The 21,977-nt window shown below is 54.6% G+C and overlaps 2 protein-coding genes across 3 annotated transcripts; one reads left to right on the top strand and one right to left on the bottom strand.

Moving 5' to 3' along the window:
* Positions 1-377: 377 nt before the first annotated feature.
* On the bottom strand, positions 378-2,157 carry LOC125181670 (ubiquitin-like FUBI-ribosomal protein eS30 fusion protein). The gene is made up of 5 exons (XM_066989325.1): positions 2,091-2,157; positions 1,135-1,221; positions 893-1,037; positions 747-802; positions 378-607 (listed from the first exon to the last, which is right to left on the bottom strand). Exons 2-5 carry the CDS (start codon positions 1,207-1,209, stop codon positions 482-484), a joined length of 402 nt encoding a protein of 133 aa, XP_066845426.1. The 5' UTR covers positions 1,210-1,221; positions 2,091-2,157; the 3' UTR covers positions 378-481.
* LOC136789297 (uncharacterized) lies at positions 2,129-21,246 on the top strand. 2 transcript variants are annotated; one of them, XM_066989322.1, is made up of 8 exons: positions 2,129-2,259; positions 3,459-3,642; positions 5,644-5,768; positions 6,916-7,029; positions 13,119-13,232; positions 15,238-15,351; positions 17,852-17,965; positions 21,044-21,246. In XM_066989322.1, the coding sequence occupies exons 1-8, from the start codon at positions 2,197-2,199 to the stop codon at positions 21,188-21,190; spliced, it is 975 nt and encodes a 324-aa protein (XP_066845423.1). In that variant the 5' UTR covers positions 2,129-2,196; the 3' UTR covers positions 21,191-21,246. The 2 variants fall into 2 exon arrangements, with proteins under 2 accessions (XP_066845423.1, XP_066845424.1); XM_066989323.1 differs by having other exon boundaries at positions 2,161-2,259; positions 3,507-3,642.
* The last annotated feature ends 731 nt before the right edge of the window (positions 21,247-21,977 follow it).

Raw genomic sequence — 21,977 nt, 5'->3', positions numbered from 1 at the left:
GGGTCTTAAAAAGGGAGGGTTGGATTTAAAATAGGGGAGTTTGGACCTTTAAAAAGAGTTTTTTGAGCCTGGAATGATAAAATCTTTAAGGTTGTAAAGATCTCTCAGCCTAATTTGGAGAAATCCCCCATGAAAGCACGCCCCTAAACCTTTTAAACTCCTCCAGGCACGGTCTAAGGAGGTTTTCTGACCTCCAACGGAGCTTTTGGGCTGAAAAGGGTGGATTTTACCACCCAAAATAAAACTTCCACCTCCCAGAACGGGGCTGGGGTGTGACCCCTCATTTTTCCACCCAAATCCTTGCCATTCTGTGTTTACCACATGGTCTACAACCACAAAACCCCGTTTTCCACCCCAAATCCTTCAAAACTTTGACGTTTTGGAGCCCAAACTATTTTTATTCCACCACAAGGGCCGCGAAACCCCGCTCCCGGCGCGGTTTTGGGGATTTTGTTTATTTTTTGGGGGGGATTTTTCTCCCCTAGGAGTTGGCGTTGGGGCCCTTCTTCTTGCCGAAGGTGGGGACGACGTTGACGAAGCGCCGGTTGTACTGCATGCGCCGCTTGGCGCGCCCCGTCTTCTTCTTCTTCTTCTCCTGCTTCGCCACCTGGGTTTTGGGGGAAAAAAACAAAAGGCGAGGGCGTTTAGGGGCTGTGCCCCGAAAAACAAAGCTCTGGAATCCTAAAAATATCCTCAAATCCCCCTAAAATCCCTCAAATGCACCCTGAATTCCCCCCAAAACTCACCTTGGGGGTCTGGCCCCTCACTTTGCCGGCGCGGGCGAGCGAACCATGGACTTTACCTGTGTAAAAAGGGGGGGCCGCAATTAAAGATTAGGAGCTCGTTAGGCTAACGAGGAGGCCCCGTTAATTACCCCCCGGTAATCCCGTACCCCCCAGCAGCCTCGCGGCCACGTCGAGGGTGGAAAATTCGGGGATGCCGCTCTGCTCCAGCACAGCCTCATCCTGCAGCGGGCTTCCCCCGAAGAGCAGCACCTGGTCCTCGGGGGCGACGGCCTCCAGCGCCGCGATCCTCGCCTGGTTTTTGGGGGAAAAAAAAACCAAAACGGGTCAGCCCCAAAAGGTTTCGGGGCAGGGAGCAGCCTGGTAATGGTGGTGGGGGGGGGGGACTCACCTTGATTTGGGCGACGGTCTCAGCGCCGGAGACCTCGATGGCATGGAGGGACTGGGCGCGGACGAAGAGCTGCATGGTGGGGGGGGTCTGGGGGGCGGACACACGGGGTTAGGGACCCCTGGGAATGGGGGGAACCCCAAAAAGGAGGGGGAGGCACCAAAAAAAAAGGAGGACCCCCAAAAACCACCAGAGACCCCTACAAAGCGTTCCCTAGACCCTCCTGGAGACCCCTAAAAGCCTCAGAGCCCCCCCCAAGCCTCACAGACACCTCAAGACCCCCCCCCCAATACCTCAGAGACCCTCCCCAAAGCCCCCCAAACCCTCACAGCCCCCCCAGACCACAAGAGCCCCCCCCAGCCTACCAGACCCTCCCCCCAGACCCCAAAAGACCCCCCCAGAGCCCCCCCAAGGCCTCACAGACCCCCCCAAAGCCCAAAAGATCTCCCTGTGCCCTCACAAACCCCCCTAGCGCCCCTCCATGGGCCCCAAGACCCCCCCAACCCCCAAGAACCTGTCCCCAAGGCCCCAAAACCGCCCCCAAGGCTCCACAGCCCCTCCCCCAGGCCCCAAAGCCCCCCCCTCGAACCTCACAGACCCCAAGAGCAGCCCCCAGATCCCAAAGCCCCCCCGCGGGCACCAAAAGCCCCCCATGACCCCCCCAGGACCCCAAGAAGCCCCCCAAGCCCTCACAGACCCCCCCTCCAGTCACCTCCAAAGCCCCAGACCCTCCCCAGACCCCAAAAAGCCCCCCCAAGCTCCCGAAGCCTCCCCCAACCCAAAGAACCGCCCTCCCGCTTCCCCCCCAAAGCCTCACAGACCTCCCCGAGCCCCGAAAGGCCTCCACAAGGCCCCAAGAGCCCCTCCCGGGCCCCAAAATCCCCCAAGTTGTCCCCAAAACTCCCCCAGGCCCCCCCCTTTACCCCCTCCCGGCCGCAGCCCCCCCGGCCGCCCCTCACCTCACGCCAGGCGCAGGCCAAGAGAGCGAATCCGCGCAGGCGCCGCTGCGACGTCGGGCGTGCGCGCTGACGTCAGGCGCCCGAGGGAAGGGGGGACGCTCCCAAAATGGCGGCGCTGGGCCGGCGGCTGCTGGGGCTGCGAGCGGCGGTGGGGAGGCGGGGGGCGCAGGTAGGGGGGCGGGATTTAAGGGGGCTCTGAGGAGGTTTTGGGGGTCTGTGAGGGAATTAAGAGGGTTGGGGGGGGGGCTCTGAGTGGATTTGGGGGTTTTGAATGGGGTTAAGGGGGGTCCCTGAAGGGAAGGGGGGGGATTTGGGGCTTTCGGGGGTCCTGGAGGGGATCTGGGGAGCTCTCGGGGGGGCTCTGAAGGGGTTTTGGGTGGATTGTGGGGAGAGGAGGGTGGGTCTGAAGGGGTTTGGGGAGGGGTCTGAAGGGGATTAAGGGGGTTGGGGGGGGCTTTGAGGGGATTTGGGGGGGGGTCCTGAAAGGAAGGGAGGGAATAAGGTGGTTTGGGGGGGGGGTCCTGAAGGGTTGAGGGGGGGTTTGAAGGGAGCTTGGGGGAGTTCTGGAAGCATCCTGAAGGGATGAGGGGGGCTCTGAGGGGGGTTTGGGGAGTCCTGGAGGGAGTAAGGGGGTTTGGGGGGGGGGGGTCTGAAGGAAGAGGGGAGCTCTGAGGAGGTGGGGGGGGGGCTGGAGGGTGTTAAGGAGTTTTGGGGATGGTCTGTGAGGGAATTTGGGGGGTCCAGGAGGGATCCTGAAGTGATGGGGGGGGCTCTGAGGGGGCTTGGGGGGTCCTGGAGGGGGTTAAGGGGGTTTGGGGGGTCTTGAAGGGAGAAGGGGGGGGAGTCTGAGGGATTTGGGGGTTCCTGAAGGGAAGAATTAAGGGGGGGGTCTCTGAGAGGATTTGGGGGGTCCTAAAGGGAGAGTAAGAGATTAAGGGGGTCTGGGGGGGCTCTGACGGAGGAGGAGGGGGTTTTGGGGGGTCCTGAAGGGAGTGGGGGGGTTAAGGGAGTTTGGGGGGGTCTCAGAGGATTTTGGGGGATGCCCTGAAGGGAGGGGGGATTAAGAGGGGCTTAGGGGTGGTTTCTGAGGGGATTTGGGGGGTTCCTAAAAGGAAGGGGCGTTAAGGAAGACTTGAGGGGTTCTGAGTGGGTTTGGGGGGGGGAGTTTGGGGGGGGGGTCTGTTAGGATTATAGGGGGTTTTCTGAGGGGATGAGTAGATTTAGGGGGGGGATCCTGGGGGGAGGGATGAATAGGGTCTGTAAGGGGATGGAGCATTTCGGGGGAGGATCCCGGGGGGTGGGAAGAATCTGGGGGGGGTTGTTCTGAGTAGGGGGCACTCACCCTGCTGTGTACCCCCACCCACACAGAGTCAAGGCCCCCCAGGCCCCCCCGCCAACCCCCAGGTGCCCCCCCAGACCCGCCCATACCCCGGCGTGGTGGAGTCGACGGCCGAATTCGCCTTCGTGGAGCGCCTGATTCCCCCCAGCCGTGTCCCCGACCCCCCCGTGCACCCCACCTACCCCACGCCCTCGGGCTGGAGCCCCCCGCGAGGTGAGGAAGCCGGGGGGAGCCCCCCAGTATCACAACCGAGCCTCCCTGGAATTCGGGGGGGCAAAAAATGACATAAATATCCCTCACAAATTGAGGCAAATAACTTAAAAAGTGAGTCAAAAATCAAGCTTAGCGCTCCTCAAAAATTGAGTTAAATATACCTCAAAAGGGGACTTGAATGCCCTTAAAAAAGAGCTTAATATCTCTCAAAGAATCAGTTAAATATTCCTAAAAAATTAGTATAATATTGACTTAAATATTCCTCAAAAATGAGTCAAATATTCCTCAGAAAATGACTTTAATATCTCCAAAATGAGTTAAATATTCCTCAGAAAATTGAGCTAAATGCTTCTCAAAAATCGACTTAAATGCCCCTCAAAAATTCAGTTAAATGCTGTCTTAAATACCCTTCAAAAATAACTTAAATGCCTCTCAAAAAAAAAAAAGAATGCTCCTCAAAAGAAATAAAATGTGTCAAAAAAACAAGTTACGTATCTCTCAAAAGATGAGCCAAATACCCCAAAAATGACTTAAATGCACCTCAAAAAGGAGTTATATATTCCTTTAAAAAGAATTATGTATTCCTCAAAAAACAGATTAAATATTTCTCAAAAACATGTTAAACACTTCTGATAAACTCAGTTAAATAGTGACTTAAATATCCCTTAAAACCTGACTGACGTTCTCCTCAGAAACGACTTAAACACCCCTCAAAACCTGACTGAAGTTTTCCTCAAAATCTTAGTCAGAAACTGACTGAAGTTCTCAGAAACGACTTACATACCCCTCAAAAACTGACGTTCCCCTCAGAAACGAGTTAAATACCCCTCAAAACCTTACTGACATTCTCCTCAAAATCTGACTGACACTCGCCTCAGAAACAACTGACGTTCTCCTCAAAATCTGACTGAAGTTCTCCTCAGAAACAAGTTAAATACCCCTCAAAAACTGACAGAATTCTCCTCAAAATCTGGCAGAATTCTCCTCAAAATCTGACTGAAGTTCTCCTCAGAAACAACTTAAACACCCCTCAAAATCTGAAGTTTTCCTCAAAATCTTACTCAGAAACTGACTAAAGTTCTCAGAAACGATTTACATACCCCTCAAAAACTGACGTTCTCCTCAGAAACGACTTAAATACCCCTCAAAACCTGACTGACATTCTCCTCAAAATCTGACTGAAGTTCTCCTCAGAAACAAGTTAAATACCCCTCAAAAACTGACAGAATTCTCCTCAAAATCTGGCAGAATTCTCCTCAAAATCTTACTCAGAAACTTGACTGAAGTTCTCAGAAACGACTTACATACCCCTCAAAAACTGACGTTCCCCTCAAAACGTGACTGACGTTCCCCTCAGAAACGACTTAAATGCCCCTCAAAACCTGACTGACACTCCCCTCAGAAACGAATGAAGTTCTCCTCAAAATCTGACTCAGAAACTGACTGAAGTTCTCCTCAGAAACGAGTTAAATACCCCTCAAAAACTGACAGAATTCTCAAAAACTGACAGAATTCTCCTCAAAAACTGACTGAAGTTCTCCTCAGAAGCGACTTAAATATCCCTCAAAATCTGACTGAAGTTTTCCTCAAAGTCTGACTCAGAAACCGCCTGAAGTTCTCCTCAGAAACGAGTTAATAACCCCTCAAAATCTGACAGTTCTCCTCAAAAACTGACTGAAGTTCTCAGAAACGACTTCAGTACCCTTCAAAAACTGAAGTTTTCATCAAAAACTGACTGAAATCCCCCTAAAAAAACAATCCCCCCCCCAAAAAAAATACAAATGACACAAAAATGACTTAAAAGTCCCTCAAAAAGTGACTGGAATCCCCCCCCAAACCGATTTATGGTGTTCACACCCAGGCTGCCCCCCTCAGGGCCGTCTGTCTCCCCCCCCCCCCCATGAAACCCTTTTGGGACTTTTTGTATTTTTCCCCCCTTTCCGGTCCAACCCCCCCCCACTAAAAGCTCCTTTTTGGGGTTTCCGCCCCCTCGCCCCGCAGCCCCCGACCCGGCGCTGCCCTACTTCGTGCGCCGGTCCCGCATGCACAACGTCCCCGTGTACCGGCACCTCAGGGCGGGCACCCGCAGGACCACCGTGCTGCGCCGCATCGAGGGCGACATCTGGGTACGGGGCTGGGGCTGCGGCATTTTGGGGGGGTCTGCGGGATTTGGGGGGGGTCTGGGGGATTTGGGGGGGGGTTGGGGGGGATTTTAGGGGGGTTTGGGGGGAGTCTGGAGGGGCTTGGGGGATTTGGGGGGGGATTTTAGGGAGGGTTGGAGGATTTTGGGGGGGGTTGGAGTTTTTTCAGGAGAGTTTGGAGGGGTTTGGGATTTTAGGGGAGTTTGTAGGATTTTGGGAGGCAGTTGGAGGGGTTTGGGGGATTTTTGGGATGGGATTTTTGGAGGGTTTGGGGGCGGTTGGAGGAGTTTGGGGGGGGTCTGGAGGGGTTTGGGGGGCGATTTTAGGGAGGGTTGGAGGATTTTGGGGGGGTGGGAGAGCTTTTGGGGGTACTTTGGAGGGGTTTGGGGATTTTGGGGGGATTTTAGGGGACATTGTAGGATTTTTGGGGGGCGGTTGGAGGATTTTGGGGGGATTGGGGGAAGTTTTTTGGGGTGATTTTGGAGGGATTTGGATTTTGGGGGGCGTGAGGGATTTTGGGGGGGGTTGTATGGTTTTTGGGGGTTTGGGGGCGGTTGGAGGGGTTTGGGGGATTTTTAGGGGGGTGGGGGATTTGGGGGATTGGACTTTGGGGATTTGGAGGGGGTTGGAGGATTTTGAGGGGGGATTTGGGAGGGGTTGGGGGATTTTTGGAGGGGATTGGGGTTTGGTTATGAGGTTAGTTTAGGGGTTTGGGACTGGTTTTGGAGTTGGTTTTTGGGGTTTGAGTTTTTTTTTTTTTTAGGAGTTTGGGGCTGGTTTTTGGGCTTGGGGGATTTTTATGGGGGATTGGGGTTGGTTTAGGGGGTTGGGGTTGGTTTTGGGGTTTGGCGTTACGAGGTTCATTTAGGGCTTTGGGGTTGGTTTGGGGGGGTTTGGGGATTCTTTTAGTTTTTTTTTTTTTGTTTGTTTGTTTTAGGGATTTTGGGGTTGGTTCATAGTGGCCTTTTATTACATTTAGGGGTTCGGGGTCTTTCGTAGGGGTTCGCGATGGGGTTTTTCGCTTTTTCCTTTCGGGGTCAGGGCTCGGTCCGGGCTTTCTCTGAGGGCTTTTGGGGCCGGTTGGGGGTTTCGTTCTTTTTCGGGGCGTTAACGGGGTTCCCCCGCGGCGCAGGCGCTGGAGGCCGAGCTGCGGGCGTTCGTGGGGCAGCGGCTGGGCCGGGAGCCGCTGACGCAGGTGAACGAGGTGACGGGGACGCTGCGGCTCAAGGGCCACGTGGACGCCGAGGTGCGCGCCTGGCTGCTGCAGAAGGGCTTCTGAAAGCGCCGGGACGGGGCCAAAGCGGGCCCAAAGCCCTCGCCAGGGGGGCGGGGGGACCCCGAACCGGGGCCAGAGCCGGGCGGGAACGGGACGAAGCGGTCAATAAATGGGGGAGCTCCCGAAAGGCGGGGGAGATGTGTTGGGGGGGGCTGGGAAAGGGGGTGGGAGCCCTCGGAAATGGGAGAGGGGCTCCTGAACGGGGTGAGGATGGCTGGGGAGCGGCAGGCAGAGCCCAGAACAGGAGGGAATCCGCTCAGAAGGGCTCGGGGGAGCCAAAAGGGGATTAAAGCCACTGAGAACAGTTCAGGGGAGCCAAAATGGGATGAAATCCACTCAAAATGGCGCTGGAGACTGAAAAAAGGATTATATCCACCCAAAAACAGCCCAGAGGGGTCCCAAATGGGATGAAATCTGCTCAAAATGGCGTAGAAGACCCAAAGCGTGATGAAATCTGCTCAAAAACAGCCCTAAGGGATCCCAAAACAGGATGAAATCCGCTCAAAAGGGCTCGGGGGAGCCAAAAGGGGATTAAAGCCACTGAAAAGAGTTCAGGGGACCCAAAATGGGATAAAATTCACTCAAAATGGCTCAGGAGACCCAAAACGGGATAAAATCATCTCAGAAACAGCCCAGAGGGGCCCCAAATGGGATGAAATCCGCTCAAAAATGCTAAGGGGAACCAAAAGGGGATTATATCCACCCGAAAACAGGATTATATCCACCCAAAAACAGCCCAGAGGGGCCCCAAAACGGGATGGAATCCACTCAAAAGGGCTCAGGAGACCCAAAATGGGATGAAATCTGCTCAAAAACAGCCCAGAGGGGCCCCAAAACGGGATGAAATCCACCCAGAAAGGCTCGGGGGAGCCAAAAGGGGATTAAAGCCACTGAGAACAGTTCAGGGGAGCCAAAATGGGATAAAATCCACTCAAAATGGCTCAGGAGACCCAAAACGGGATGAAATCCACTCAGAAACAGCCCAGAGGGGCCCCAAAACGGGATGAAATCCGCTCAAAAAGGCTCAGGGGAGCCAGGATTTTGGGGGAGCTTTTTGGGGGAGTTTGGAGGTGTTTGGGGGGCTCTGGAGTTGTTGGGGGGGATTTTAGGGAGGGTTGTAGGATTTTTGGGGGGGTTGGGGGAGTTTTTCTGGGGGAGTTTGGAGGGGTTTGGATTTTTGGGGGGGTTGGGGGATTTGGGGGGGATTTTAGGGGGGGCTGTAGGATTTTTGGGGGGTAGAGGGGTGGTTGGAGGGGTTTGGGGGATTTTTTGGGGGGGTGGGGGATTTGGGGAACTTTTTTGGGGGTTGGGGGATTTTGGGGGGGTTAGGGGATTGGGGGGGTTGGACTTTGAAGATTTGGAGGGGTTTGGAGGATTTTGAGGGGGGATTTGGCGGGGGGATCGAAGCTGAAAGGCGTGCTGTTCACATAAACTCGTGGCTTCGAGACTGGTGTGACCGGCAGAACTTTGGGTTCTTTGATCACGGGAAGGTCTATGCTACACAGGGCCTGATGGCACCGGATGGGATGTGCCTCTCTCGGAGAGGGGTAAGGATCTTTGGTCAGGAGTTGGCAGGGCTGATAGATAGGGCTTTAAACTAGAGTCGAAGGGGGAAGGGGCTAAAACCAGGCACGCCGGTGAAGACCTAAGGGAAGGTACGCTAGAATCAGAGGGGCTGTGTGCCAGTGAGGTCCTTCGGGCAGATCCACAAGGTGCTGAGTGTAAGGAGACGCACCTGAAGTGCTTCTACACGAACGCACGCAGTATGAGGAATAAAATGGATGAGCTAGAAGTCCTGGCCCAGTCCCGCAACTACGACATCATCGGCATAAGCGAAACCTGGTGGGATGAGTCCTGTGACTGGGGTGTTGCGATAGATGGTTACAGGCTCTTCAGGAGGGACAGGCAGGGTAGGCGAGGTGGTGGGGTGGCGATGTATGTGAAGCAGGGGCTGGACTGTGTGGAACTTCAGGTCGGAGATGGCAAAGTTGAGAGCCTCTGGGTAAGGATCAAGGGACGAACGAATAAAGGGGATGTCGTTGTGGGAGTCTATTACAGACCGCCTGGCCAGGACGATAGCGCCGATAAATTATTCTTTACAGAACTAAGAGAGGCCTCGAGATTAACTCCCCTTGTCCTTATGGGGGACTTCAACTTGCCAGACGTTAACTGGGAGTGCCACACGGCTGACACGAGCAAGTCCAGGAGGTTCATGAAGCACCTAGATGATAACTTCTTGGTGCAGGTGCTAACGGAGCCAACTAGGAAAGGTGCCCTCCTAGACCTGTTGCTAGAAAACAGGGAGGGTCTGGTGGGAGATGTGGTGATTGGTGGCCGCCTTGGTCATAGCGACCATGAAGTGGTTGAGTTCAAAATTTACGGTGACAGAAGGAAAAGTGCCACCAAAACCTCATCCCTAGATATGGGGAAAGCGGACTTCAGGCTGCTCAGGGAACTAGTCAGCAAGGTCCCCTGGGAAACTGCTCTTGAAGGCCTCGATGTCCACCAGTGCTGGTCATTCTTTAAGCGATGCCTCCTAGAAGCACAAGATCAGGCAATTCCTAAATATCGCAAGTCAGGCAGGCGGGGCAGGAGGCCGGCGTGGCTGACCAGGAACATTCTAATGGAGATTAGGCGGAAACAGAGAGTGTTTCGCTACTGGAAGGAGGGCCAGGTGTCATGGAAAGAATACAGGGATGCTGTTCGTGTTTGTAGGCAGAAAATTCGTGTGGCCAAAGCACACCTAGAGTTGAAGCTGGCTGTGTCTGTGAGAGAAAATAAAAAGGGCTTTTTCAGATATGTGAATGGAAAAAGGAGAACTAAAGAATACATAGGGCCGCTCCTTGATAGGGAAGGTCTCCTCACAGACAATGACATAGGCAAAGCAGAGACGCTTAACGCCTTCTTTGCCTCTGTCTTCAATGCCGCTGATGGGCTTCAGGACCCAGGGTGCCCTGAGCTAGAGGACCGGGACGGTGGGGATGACAAACTCCCAACCGACCCTGAACGTGTGCGGGATTTGCTACTCCACCTGGATCCCTACAAGTCCATGGGTCCGGATGGGATTCATCCCCGGGTGCTGAAAGAGCTGGCGGACGTCATCGCGGAACCTCTCTCAATTATTTTTCAACGATCCTGGGAATTTGGGGAGGTCCCGGTAGACTGGAAGCTGGCAAATGTTGTGCCGATTTACAAGAAGGGTCAGAAAGAAGACCCTAGCAATTACAGGCCTGTCAGTCTCACGTCAGTGCCTGGTAAAATCATGGAGAAGATGGTTCTCGAACTTATTGAGGCTCACCTGGGGGACAAAGCAGTCATTGGTCCCAGCCAGCATGGGTTTGTGAAGGGCAGGTCCTGCCTAACTAACCTGATTTCCTTTTATGATAAGATCACCCGTATGATGGACCAAGGGAAACCAGCTGATGTGATTTTTTTGGACTTCAGCAAGGCTTTTGACACGGTTTCCCATAGGATCCTACTGGACAAAATGTCCACCATACAGCTAAATAAAAACATCATACGATGGGTGAGCAATTGGCTAACGGGCAGGGCCCAAAGGGTTATGGTAAATGGGGCTGCGTCAGGCTGGCGGGCGGTCACCAGTGGGGTCCCTCAAGGCTCCATTTTAGGGCCGGTACTTTTCAATATTTTTATAAACGATCTGGATGTAGGAATAGAAGGTATTTTGAGCAAGTTTGCTGATGACACCAAACTTGGAGGAGTTGTGGACTCGAATGAGGGTGGAAAGGCCTTGCAGAGGGATCTGGATAGATTGGAGAGCTGGGCGATCACCAACCGCATGAAGTTCAATAAGAGCAAGTGCCGGGTCCTGCACCTGGGACGGGGAAACCCTGGCTGCACGTACAGACTGGGCGATGAGACGCTGGAGAGCAGCCTAGAAGAGAGGGATCTGGGGGTCGTGGTTGACAGCAAGTTGAATATGAGCCAGCAGTGTGCCCTGGCGGCCAGGAGGGCCAACCGTGTCCTGGGGTGCATCAAGCACGGCATCTCTAGTCGGTCGAGGAAAGTGATTGTCCCGCTCTACTCTGCGCTGGTGCGGCCTCACCTCGAGTACTGTGTGCAGTTCTGGGCACCACAGTATAAAAAGGACATGAAACTGTTGGAGAGTGTCCAGAGGAGGGCTACGAAGATGGTGAAAGGCCTAGAGGGGAAGACGTACGAGGAACGGCTGAGGTCACTGGGCCTGTTCAGCCTGGAGAAGGGGAGGCTGAGGGGAGACCTCATCACAGTCTACAACTTCCTCGTAAGGGGGTGTCGAGAGGCAGGAGACCTTTTCTCCATTAACACCAGTGACAGGACCCGCGGGAACGGTGTTAAGCTGAGGCAGGGGAAATTTAGGCTCGACATCAGGAGGGGGTTCTTCACAGAGAGGGTGGTTGCACACTGGAACAGGCTCCCCAGGGAAGTGGTCACTGCACCGAGCCTGTCTGAATTTAAGAAGAGATTGGACTGTGCACTTAGTCACATGGTCTGAACTTTTGGGTAGACCTGTGCGGTGTCAAGAGTTGGACTTGATGATCCTTAAGGGTCCCTTCCAACTCAGGATATTCTATGATTCTATGAGAACAGTTCAGAGGCCCCAGAAGGGGATGAAATCCGCTCAAAATGGCTCAGGAGACCCAAAATGGGATGAAATTCACTCAGAAACAGCCCTAAGGGGTCACAAGATGGGATGAAATCCACCCAAAAAGGCTCGGGGAAGCCAAAAGGGGATTAAATCCACTGAGAACAGTTCAGGAGACCCAAAACGGGATGAAATCCACTCAGAAACAGCCCTGAGGGGCCCCAAAACGGGAGGGAATCCTCTTTAAAGGGCTCGGGGGAGCCAAAAGGGGATTAAAGCCACTTAGAGCAGTTCAGGGGACCCAAAATGGGAGGAAATACACTCAAAATGACTCAGGAGACCCAAAACAGGATGAAATCTACTAAGAAACAGCCCAGAGGGGCCCCAAAACAGGATGAAATCCGCTCAAAAAGGCTCAGGGGAGCCAAAATGGGATGAAATCCGCTCAAAAACAGCCCTAAGAGGTCCCAAAATGGGATGAAATCCACCCAGAAATGCTAAGGGGAGCGAAAAGGGGATTAAATCCACTGAGAACAGTTCAGGGGCCCCAAAACGGGATGAAATCCGCTCAAAAGGGCTCAGGGGAGCCAAGATTTTGGGGGAGCTTTTTGGGGGAGTTTGGAGGTGTTTGGGGGGCTGTGGAGTTGTTGGGGGATTTGGGGGGGGATTTTAGGGAGGGTTGTAGGATTTTTGGGGGGGTTGGGGGAGTTTTTTGGGGGGAGTTTGGAGGGGTTTAGATTTTGGGGGGGTGAGGGATTTTGGGGGGGATTTTAAGGGGGGTTGTAGGATTTTTGGGGGGTTGAGGGGCGGTTGGAGGGGTTTGGGGGATTTTTTGGGGGGGTGGGGGATTTGGGGAACTTTTTTGGGGGTTGGGGGATTTTGGGGGGGTTAGGGGATTGGGGGGGTTGGACTTTGAAGATTTGGAGGGGTTTGGAGGATTTTGAGGGGGGATTTGGGAGGGGGTTGGGGGATTTTTGGAGGGGATTGGGGTTTGGTTATGAGGTTTAGGGGTTTGGGACTGGTTTTGGAGTTGTTTTTTGGGGTTTGAGGTTTTTTTTTTTAGGAGTTTGGGGCTGGTTTTTGGGCTTGGGGGATTTTTATGGGGGATTGGGGTTGGTTTTGGGGTTTGGGGTTACGAGGTTCATTTAGGGCTTTGGGGTTGGTTTGGGGGGGTTTGTTTTCTTTTTAGGGGTTTGGGGATTTTTAGGGGTTTGGGGCTGGGGGCTGGTTTGGGGATTCCTTTAGGTTTTTGTTGTGTTTTTGTTTTTTTTTTTTTTAGGGATTTTGGGGTTGGTTCATAGTGGCCTTTTATTACATTTAGGGGTTCGGGGTCTTTCGTAGGGGTTCGCGATGGGGTTTTTCGCTTTTTCCTTTCGGGGTCAGGGCTCGGTCCGGGCTTTCTCTGAGGGCTTTTGGGGCCGGTTGGGGGTTTCCTTCTTTTTCGGGGCGTTAACGGGGTTCCCCCGCGGCGCAGGCGCTGGAGGCCGAGCTGCGGGCGTTCGTGGGGCAGCGGCTGGGCCGGGAGCCGCTGACGCAGGTGAACGAGGTGACGGGGACGCTGCGGCTCAAGGGCCACGTGGACGCCGAGGTGCGCGCCTGGCTGCTGCAGAAGGGCTTCTGAAAGCGCCGGGACGGGGCCAAAGCGGGCCCAAAGCCCTCGCCGGGGGGGCGGGGGGACCCCGAACCGGGGCCAGAGCCGGGCGGGAACGGGACGAAGCGGTCAATAAACGGGGGAGCTCCCGAAAGGGGGGGGAGATGTGTTGGGGGGGGGGCTCGGAAACGGGGTGGGAGCCCTCGGAAATGGGAGAGGGGCTCCTGAACGGGGCGAGGACGGCTGGGGAGCGGCAGGCAGAGCCCAGAACGGGAGGGAATGCGCTCAGGAACAGCCCTGAGGGCCCCGAAACGGGAGGGAATGCGCTCAAAAGGGCTCAGGGGAGCCAAAAGGGGATGAAATCCACTCAGAAACAGCCCAGAGGGGTCCCAAAACGGGATGAAATCATCTCAGAAAGAGCCCTGAGGGGCCCCAAAACGGGATGAAATCCACTCAAAATGGCGCTGGAGACTGAAAAAAGGATTATATCCACCCAAAAACAGCCCAGAGGGGTCCCAAATGGGATGAAATCCGCTCAAAATGGCGAAGGAGACCCAAAGCGTGATGAAATCTGCTCAAAAACAGCCCTAAGGGATCCCAAAACAGGATGAAATCCGCTCAAAAGGGCTCGGGGGAGCCAAAAGGGGATTAAAGCCACTGAAAAGAGTTCAGGGGACCCAAAATGGGATAAAATTCACTCAAAATGGCTCAGGAGACCCAAAACGGGATAAAATCATCTCAGAAACAGCCCAGAGGGGCCCCAAATGGGATGAAATCCGCTCAAAATGGCGTAGGAGACCCAAAATGGGATTATATCCACCCGAAAACAGGATTATATCCACCCAAAAACAGCCCAGGCGGGCCCCAAAACAGGATGGAATCCACTCAAAAGGGCTCAGGGGAGCCAAAAGGGGATTAAATCCACTGAGAACAGTACGGGGGACCCAAAATGGGATAAAATCCACCCAAAAAGGCTAAGGGGAGCCAAAAGGGGATTAAAGCCACTGAGAACAGTTCAGGGGACCCAAAATGGGAGGAAATTCACTCAAAATGGCGCTGGAGACCGAAAACAGGATTATATCCACCCAAAAACAGCCCTGAGGTGCCCCAAAACGGGATGAAATCCACCCAGAAATGCTAAGGGGAGCGAAAAGGGGATTAAATCCACTGAGAACAGTTCAGGGGCCCCAAAACGGGATGAAATCTGCTCAAAAGGGCTCAGGGGAGCCAAGACTTTGGGGGAGCTTTTTGGGGGAGTTTGGAGGTGTTTGGGGGGCTCTGGAGTTGTTGGGGAGATTTGGGGGGGGATTTTAGGGAGGGTTGTACGATTTTTGGGGGGGTTGGGGGAGTTTTTTGGGGGGAGTTTGGAGGGGTTTAGATTTTAGGGGGGGGTGTAGGATTTTTCGGGGGTTGGGGGCAGTTGGAGGGCTTTGGGGATTATTGGGGGGGTTGGGGGAGTTTTGGGGGGGTTAGGGGATTTCGAGGATTTTGAGGGGGGATTTGGGGGGGGCTTCAAGGGGGTCGGGGGATTTTGGAGAGGTTTGGGGGTTGGTGGTGAGGTTGGTTTAGGGGTTTGGGGCTGATTTTGGGGTATGAGGATTTTTTTTAGGGGGTTGGGGCTGGTTTTTGGGCTTGGGGGATTTTTATGGGGGATTGGGGTTGGTTTAGGGGGTTGGGGTTGGTTTTGGCGTTATGAGGTTCATTTAGGGCTTTGGGGTTGGTTTGGGGGGGTTTGGGGATTTGTAGGGGTTTGGGGCTGGTTTGGGGATTCTTTTAGGTTTTTTGTTTGTTTGTTTGTTTGTTTTAGGGATTTTGGGGTTGGTTCATAGTGGCCTTTTATTACATTTAGGGGCTCGGGGTCTTTCGTAGGGGTTCGCGATGGGGTTTTTCGCTTTTTCCTTTCGGGGTCAGGGCTCGGTCCGGGCTTTCTCTGAGGGCTTTTGGGGCCGGTTGGGGGTTTCCTTCTTTTTCGGGGCGTTAACGGGGTTCCCCCGCGGCGCAGGCGCTGGAGGCCGAGCTGCGGGCGTTCGTGGGGCAGCGGCTGGGCCGGGAGCCGCTGACGCAGGTGAACGAGGTGACGGGGACGCTGCGGCTCAAGGGCCACGTGGACGCCGAGGTGCGCGCCTGGCTGCTGCAGAAGGGCTTCTGAAAGCGCCGGGACGGGGCCAAAGCGGGCCCAAAGCCCTCGCCGGGGGGGCGGGGGGACCCCGAACCGGGGCCAGAGCCGGGCGGGAACGGGACGAAGCGGTCAATAAACGGGGGAGCTCCCGAAAGGGGGGGGAGATGTGTTGGGGGGGGGCTCGGAAACGGGGTGGGAGCCCTCGGAAATGGGAGAGGGGCTCCTGAACGGGGCGAGGACGGCTGGGGAGCGGCAGGCAGAGCCCAGAATGGGAGGGAATGCGCTCAGGAACAGCCCTGAGGGCCCCGAAACGGGAGGGAATGCGCTCAAAAGGGCTCCGGGGAGCCAAAAGGGGATGAAATCCACTCAGAAACAGCCCAGAGGGGTCCCAAAACGGGATGAAATCATCTCAGAAACAGCCCTGAGGGCCCCGAAACGGGAGGGAATCCGCCCAGAAAGGGTCAGGAGACCCAAAACGGGAGGGAATCCGCTCAAAAGGGCTCAGGAGACGCAAAACGGGAGGGAATCCGCCCAGAAAGGGTCAGGAGACCAAAAACGGAATGAAATCCGCTCAAAAACAGCCCAGAGGGGTCCCAAATGAGATGAAATTCACTCAAAATGGCTCAGGAGACCAAAAACAGGATTATATCCACCCAAAAACAGCCCAGAGGGGCCCCAAACCGGGATGAAATCCACACAGAAACAGCCCAGAGGGGCCCCAAAAAGGGATGAAATCCGCTCAGAAGGGCTCGGGGGAGCCAAAAGGGGATGAAATCCACTCAGAAACAGCCCAGAGGGTGCCCGAAATGGGATGAAATTAGCCCAAAAAGGCTCGGGGGAGCCAAAATGGGATGAAATCTACACAGAAACAGCCCTGAAGGGCCCCAAAACGGGATGAAATCCGCCCAAAAAGGCTCGGGGGAGCCAAAAGGGGATTAAATCCACTGAGAACAGTTCGGGGGACCCAAAATGGGATAAAATCCACCCAAAAAGGCTAAGGGGAGCCAAAAGGGGATTAAAGCCACTGAGAACAGTTCAGAGGACCTAAAATGGGATGAAATCTACTCAGAAACAGCCCTGAGGGCCCCGAAACGGGAGGGAATCCGCCCAAAAGGGCTCAGGAGACCCAAAACGGGAGGGAATCCGCTCAAAAGGGCTCGGGGCAGCCAAAAGGGGATGAAATCCACTCAGAAACAGCCCAGAGGGGTCCCAAAACGGGATGAAATCATCTCAGAAACAGCCCAGAGGGTCCCCAAAACGGGATGAAATCCGCCCAAAAAGGCTCGGGGGAGCCAAAATGGGATGAAATCTACTCAGAAACAGCCCTGAGGGGCCCCAAAACGGGATGAAATCCACTCAAAATGGCTCAGGAGACCCAAACTGGGATGAAATCCGCTCAAAAACAGCCCTAAGGAGCCCCAAACCTGGATGAAATCCACTCAAAATGGCTCAGGAGACCCAAAACAGGATGAAATCTGCTCAAAAACAGCCGAGAGGGGTCCCAAAATGGGATGAAATCCGCTGAAAAAGGCTCAGGGGAGCCAAAAGGGGATTAAAGCCACTGAGAACAGTTCAGGGGCCCCAAAACGGGATGAAATCCGCTCAAAAGGGCTCAGGGGAGCCAAGATTTTGGGGTAGCTTTTTGGGGGAGTTTGGAGGTGTTTGGGGGGCTCTGGAGTTGTTGGGGGGATTTGGGGGGGGATTTTAGGGAGGGTTGTAGGATTTTTGGGGGGGTGGGGGAGTTTTTTGGGGGGAGTTTGGAGGGGTTTGGATTTTTGGGGGGGTTGGGGGATTTGGGGGGGATTTTAGGGGGGGCTGTAGGATTTTTGGGGGGTAGAGGGGTGGTTGGAGGGGTTTGGGGGATTTTTTGGGGGGGTGGGGGATTTGGGGAACTTTTTTGGGGGTTGGGGGATTTTGGGGGGGTTAGGGGATTGGGGGGGTTGGACTTTGAAGATTTGGAGGGGTTTGGAGGATTTTGAGGGGGGTTTTGGGGGGGGTTGGGGGATTTCTGGAGGGGATGGGGTTTGGTTATGAGGTTAGTTTAGGGGTTTGGGACTGGTTTTGGAGTTGTTTTTTGGGGTTTGAGGTTTTTTTTTTTAGGAGTTTGGGGCTGGTTTTTGGGCTTGGGGGATTTTTATGGGGGATTGGGGTTGGTTTAGGGGGTTGGGGGTTCGTTTTGGGGTTTGGGGTTACGAGGTTCATTTAGGGGGTTGGGGTTGGTTTGGGGGGGTTTGGGGATTTGTAGGGGTTTGGGGCTGGTTTGGGGATTCTTTTAGTTTTTTTGTTTGTTTGTTTTTTTTAGGGATTTTGGGGTTGGTTCATAGTGGCCTTTTATTACATTTAGGGGCTCGGGGTCTTTCGTAGGGGTTCGCGATGGGGTTTTTCGCTTTTTCCTTTCGGGGTCAGGGCTCGGTCCGGGCTTTCTCTGAGGGCTTTTGGGGCCGGTTGGGGGTTTCCTTCTTTTTCGGGGCGTTAACGGGGTTCCCCCGCGGCGCAGGCGCTGGAGGCCGAGCTGCGGGCGTTCGTGGGGCAGCGGCTGGGCCGGGAGCCGCTGACGCAGGTGAACGAGGTGACGGGGACGCTGCGGCTCAAGGGCCACGTGGACGCCGAGGTGCGCGCCTGGCTGCTGCAGAAGGGCTTCTGAAAGCGCCGGGACGGGGCCAAAGCGGGCCCAAAGCCCTCGCCAGGGGGGCGGGGGGACCCCGAACCGGGGCCAGAGCCGGGCGGGAACGGGACGAAGCGGTCAATAAACGGGGGAGCTCCCGAAAGGGGGGGGGAGATGTGTTGGGGGGGGCTGGGAAAGGGGGTGGGAGCCCTCGGAAATGGGAGAGGGGCTCCTGAACGGGGCGAGGACGGCTGGGGAGCGGCAGGCAGAGCCCAGAACGGGAGGGAATGCGCTCAGGAACAGCCCTGAGGGCCCCGAAACAGGAGGGAATCCGCCCAAAAGGGCTCGGGGGAGCCAAAAGGGGATGAAATCCACTGAGAACAGTTCAGGGGAGTGAAAATGGGATGAAATACACTCAAAAGGGCTCGGGGGAGCCAAAACCGGATGAAATCCACATAAAAACAGCCCTGAGGGGCCCCAAAACGGGAGGGAATCCGCTCAGAAGGGCTCAGGGGAGCCAAAAGGGGATTAAAGCCACTGAGAACAGTTCAGGGGCCCCAAAACGGGATGAAATTCACTCAAAATGGCTCAGGAGACCCAAAACGGGATGGAATCCGCTCAAAAACAGCCCAAAGGGGCCCCAAAATGGGATAAAATCAACTCAAAATGGCTCAGGAGACCCAAAACGGGATGAAATCCGCTCAAAATGGCTCAGGGGACCCAAAACGGGATTAAAGCCACTGAGAACAGTTCAGGAGACCCAAAATAGGAGGAAATCCACTCAAAAAGGCTCAGGAGAAGCAAAAAGGGATGAAATCCCCTCAGAAACAGCCCTAAGGGGTCCCAAAATGGGATGAAATCCACTCAAAATGGCTCAGGAGACCCAAAACAGGATGAAATCCGCTCAAAAACAGCCGAAAGGGGTCCCAAAATGGGATGAAATCCGCTCAAAAAGGCTCAGGGGAGCCAAAAGGGGATTAAAGCCACTGAGAACAGTTCGGGGGACCCAAAATGGGAGGAAATCCGCTCAAAATGGCTCAGGAGACCCAAAACGGGATGAAATCCACTCAGAAACAGCCCTGAGGGGCACCGAAACAGGATGAAATCCGCCCAAAAGGGCTCGGGGGAGCCAAAAGGGGATTAAATCCACTCAGAAACAGCCCTGAGGGGCCCCAAAACGGGATGAAATCCGCTCAAAATGGCTCAGGAGACCCAAAATGGGATGAAATTCACTCAGAAACAGCCCTACGGGGTCCCAAGACGGGATGAAATACACCCAAAAAGGCTCGGGGGAGCCAAAAGGGGATGAAATCCACCCAAAAACAGCCCAGAGGGGCCCCAAAATGGGATGAAATCCGCCCAAAAAGGCTTGGGGGAGCCAAAAGGGGATTAAATCCACTGAAAGCAGTTCAGGGGACCCAAAATGGGATGAAATCCACTCAAAATGGCTCAGGAGACCCAAAATGGGATGAAATCCGCTCAAAAGGGCTCAGGAGACCCAAAACGGGATGAAATCCACTCAGAAACAGCCCTGAGGTGCCCCAAAACAGGATGAAATCCGCTCAAAAACAGCCGAAAGGGGTCCCAAAATGGGATGAAATCCGCTCAAAAAGGCTCAGGGGAGCCAAAAGGGGATTAAAGCCACTGAGAACAGTTCGGGGGACCCAAAATGGGAGGAAATCCGCTCAAAATGGCTCAGGAGACCCAAAACGGGATGAAATCCACTCAGAAACAGCCCTGAGGGGCACCGAAACAGGATGAAATCCGCTCAAAATGGCTCAGGAGACCCAAAACGGGATGGAATGCTCTAAAAAACAGCCCTGAGGGGCCCCAAAACGGGATGAAATCCGCTCAAAATGGCTCAGGAGACCCAAAATGGGATGAAATTCACTCAGAAACAGCCCTAGGGGGTCCCAAGACGGGATGAAATACACCCAAAAAGGCTCGGGGGAGCCAAAACGGGATGAAATCCACCCAAAAACAGCCCAGAGGGGCCCCAAAATGGGATGAAATCTGCCCAAAAAGGCTCGGGGGAGCCAAAAGGGGATTAAATCCACTGAAAGCAGTTCAGGGGACCCAAAATGGGATGAAATCCACTCAAAATGGCTCAGGAGACCCAAAATGGGATGAAATCCACTCAAAATGGCTCAGGAGACCCAAAACGGGATGAAATCTGCTCAAAAAGGCTCAGGGGAGCCAAGATTTTGGGGGAGCTTTTTGGGGAAGTTTGGAGGTGTTTGGGGGGCTCTGGAGTTGTTGGGGGGGATTTGGGGGGGGATTTTAGGGAGGGTTGTAGGATTTTTGGGGGGGTGGGGGAGTTTTTTGGGGGGAGTTCGAAGGGGTTTAGATTTTGGGGGGGGTTGTGGGATTTGGGAGATATGGGGGGGATTTTAGGGGGAGTTTGGAGGGGTGTGGATTTTCGGGGGGTGTGAGGGATTTTGGGGGGGATTTTTTGGGGGGTTGTAGGATTTTTGGGGGGTTGAGGGGCGGTTGGAGGGGTTTGGGGGGGTTGGACTTTGAAGATTTGGAGGGGTTTGGAGGATTTTGAGGGGGATTTGGGAGGGGTTGGGGGATTTTTGGAGGGGATTGGGGTTTGGTTATGAGGTTAGTTTAGGGGTTTGGGACTGGTTTTGGAGTTGGTTTTTGGGGTTTGAGTTTTTTTTTTTTAGGAGTTTGGGACTGGTTTTTGGGCTTGGGGGATTTTTATGGGGGATTGGGGTTGGTTTAGGGGGTTGGGGTTGGTTTTGGGGTTTGGGGTTACGAGGTTCATTTAGGGCTTTGGGGTTGGTTTGGGGGGGTTGGTTTCTTTTTAGGGGTTTGGGGATTTGTAGGGGTTTGGGGCTGGTTTGGGGATTCTTTTAGTGTTTTTTTTTTGTTTGTTTGTTTTAGGGATTTTGGGGTTGGTTCATAGTGGCCTTTTATTACATTTAGGGGTTCGGGGTCTTTCGTAGGGGTTCGCGATGGGGTTTTTCGCTTTTTCCTTTCGGGGTCAGGGCTCGGTCCGGGCTTTCTCTGAGGGCTTTTGGGGCCGGTTGGGGGTTTCCTTCTTTTTCGGGGCGTTAACGGGGTTCCCCCGCGGCGCAGGCGCTGGAGGCCGAGCTGCGGGCGTTCGTGGGGCAGCGGCTGGGCCGGGAGCCGCTGACGCAGGTGAACGAGGTGACGGGGACGCTGCGGCTCAAGGGCCACGTGGACGCCGAGGTGCGCGCCTGGCTGCTGCAGAAGGGCTTCTGAAAGCGCCGGGACGGGGCCAAAGCGGGCCCAAAGCCCTCGCCAGGGGGCGGGGGGACCCCGAACCGGGGCCAGAGCCGGGCGGGAACGGGACGAAGCGGTCAATAAACGGGGGAGCTCCCGAAAGGGGGGAGATGTGTTGGGGGGGGGGGCTCGGAAACGGGGTGGGAGCCCTCGGAAATGGGAGAGGGGCTCCTGAACGGGGCGAGGACGGCTGGGGAGCGGCAGGCAGAGCCCAGAACGGGAGGGAATCCGCTCAAAATGGCGCAGGAGACCCAAAACGGGAGGGAATGCGCTCAGAAACAGCCCTGAGGGCCCCGAAACGGGAGGGAATCCACTCAAAATGGCACAGGAGACCCAAAACAGGAGGGAATCCGCTCAAAAACAGCCGAGAGGGGCCCCAAAATAGGAGGAAATCCATTCAAAATAGCTCAGGAGACCGAAAACAGGATTATATCCACCCGAAAACAGCCCAGAGGGGCCCCAAAAAGGATGAAATCCGCCGAAAAAGGCTTGGGGGAGCCAAAAGGGGATTAAATCCACTGAGAACAGTTAGGGGGACCCAAAATGGGATAAAATCCACCCAAAAAGGCTAAGAGGAGCTAAAAGGGGATTAAAGCCACTGAGAACAGTTCATGGGACCCAAAAGGGGATGAAATCTACTCAGAAACAGCCCAGAGGGGCCCCAAAACAGGATGAAATCCACCCAAAAATGCTCAGGGGAGCCAAAAGGCGATTAAAGCCACTGAGAACAGTTCAGGGGACCCCAAATTGGGATGAAATTCACTCA

The sequence above is a fragment of the Anser cygnoides genome, unplaced genomic scaffold, assembly GCF_040182565.1.
Source record: "Anser cygnoides isolate HZ-2024a breed goose unplaced genomic scaffold, Taihu_goose_T2T_genome scaffold_43_1, whole genome shotgun sequence".
In the NCBI taxonomy this organism is placed as follows: Eukaryota; Metazoa; Chordata; class Aves; order Anseriformes; family Anatidae; genus Anser; species Anser cygnoides.
The sequence above is the reverse complement of the archived record's forward strand: the minus strand, read 5'-3'. Positions and strand labels throughout refer to the sequence as shown.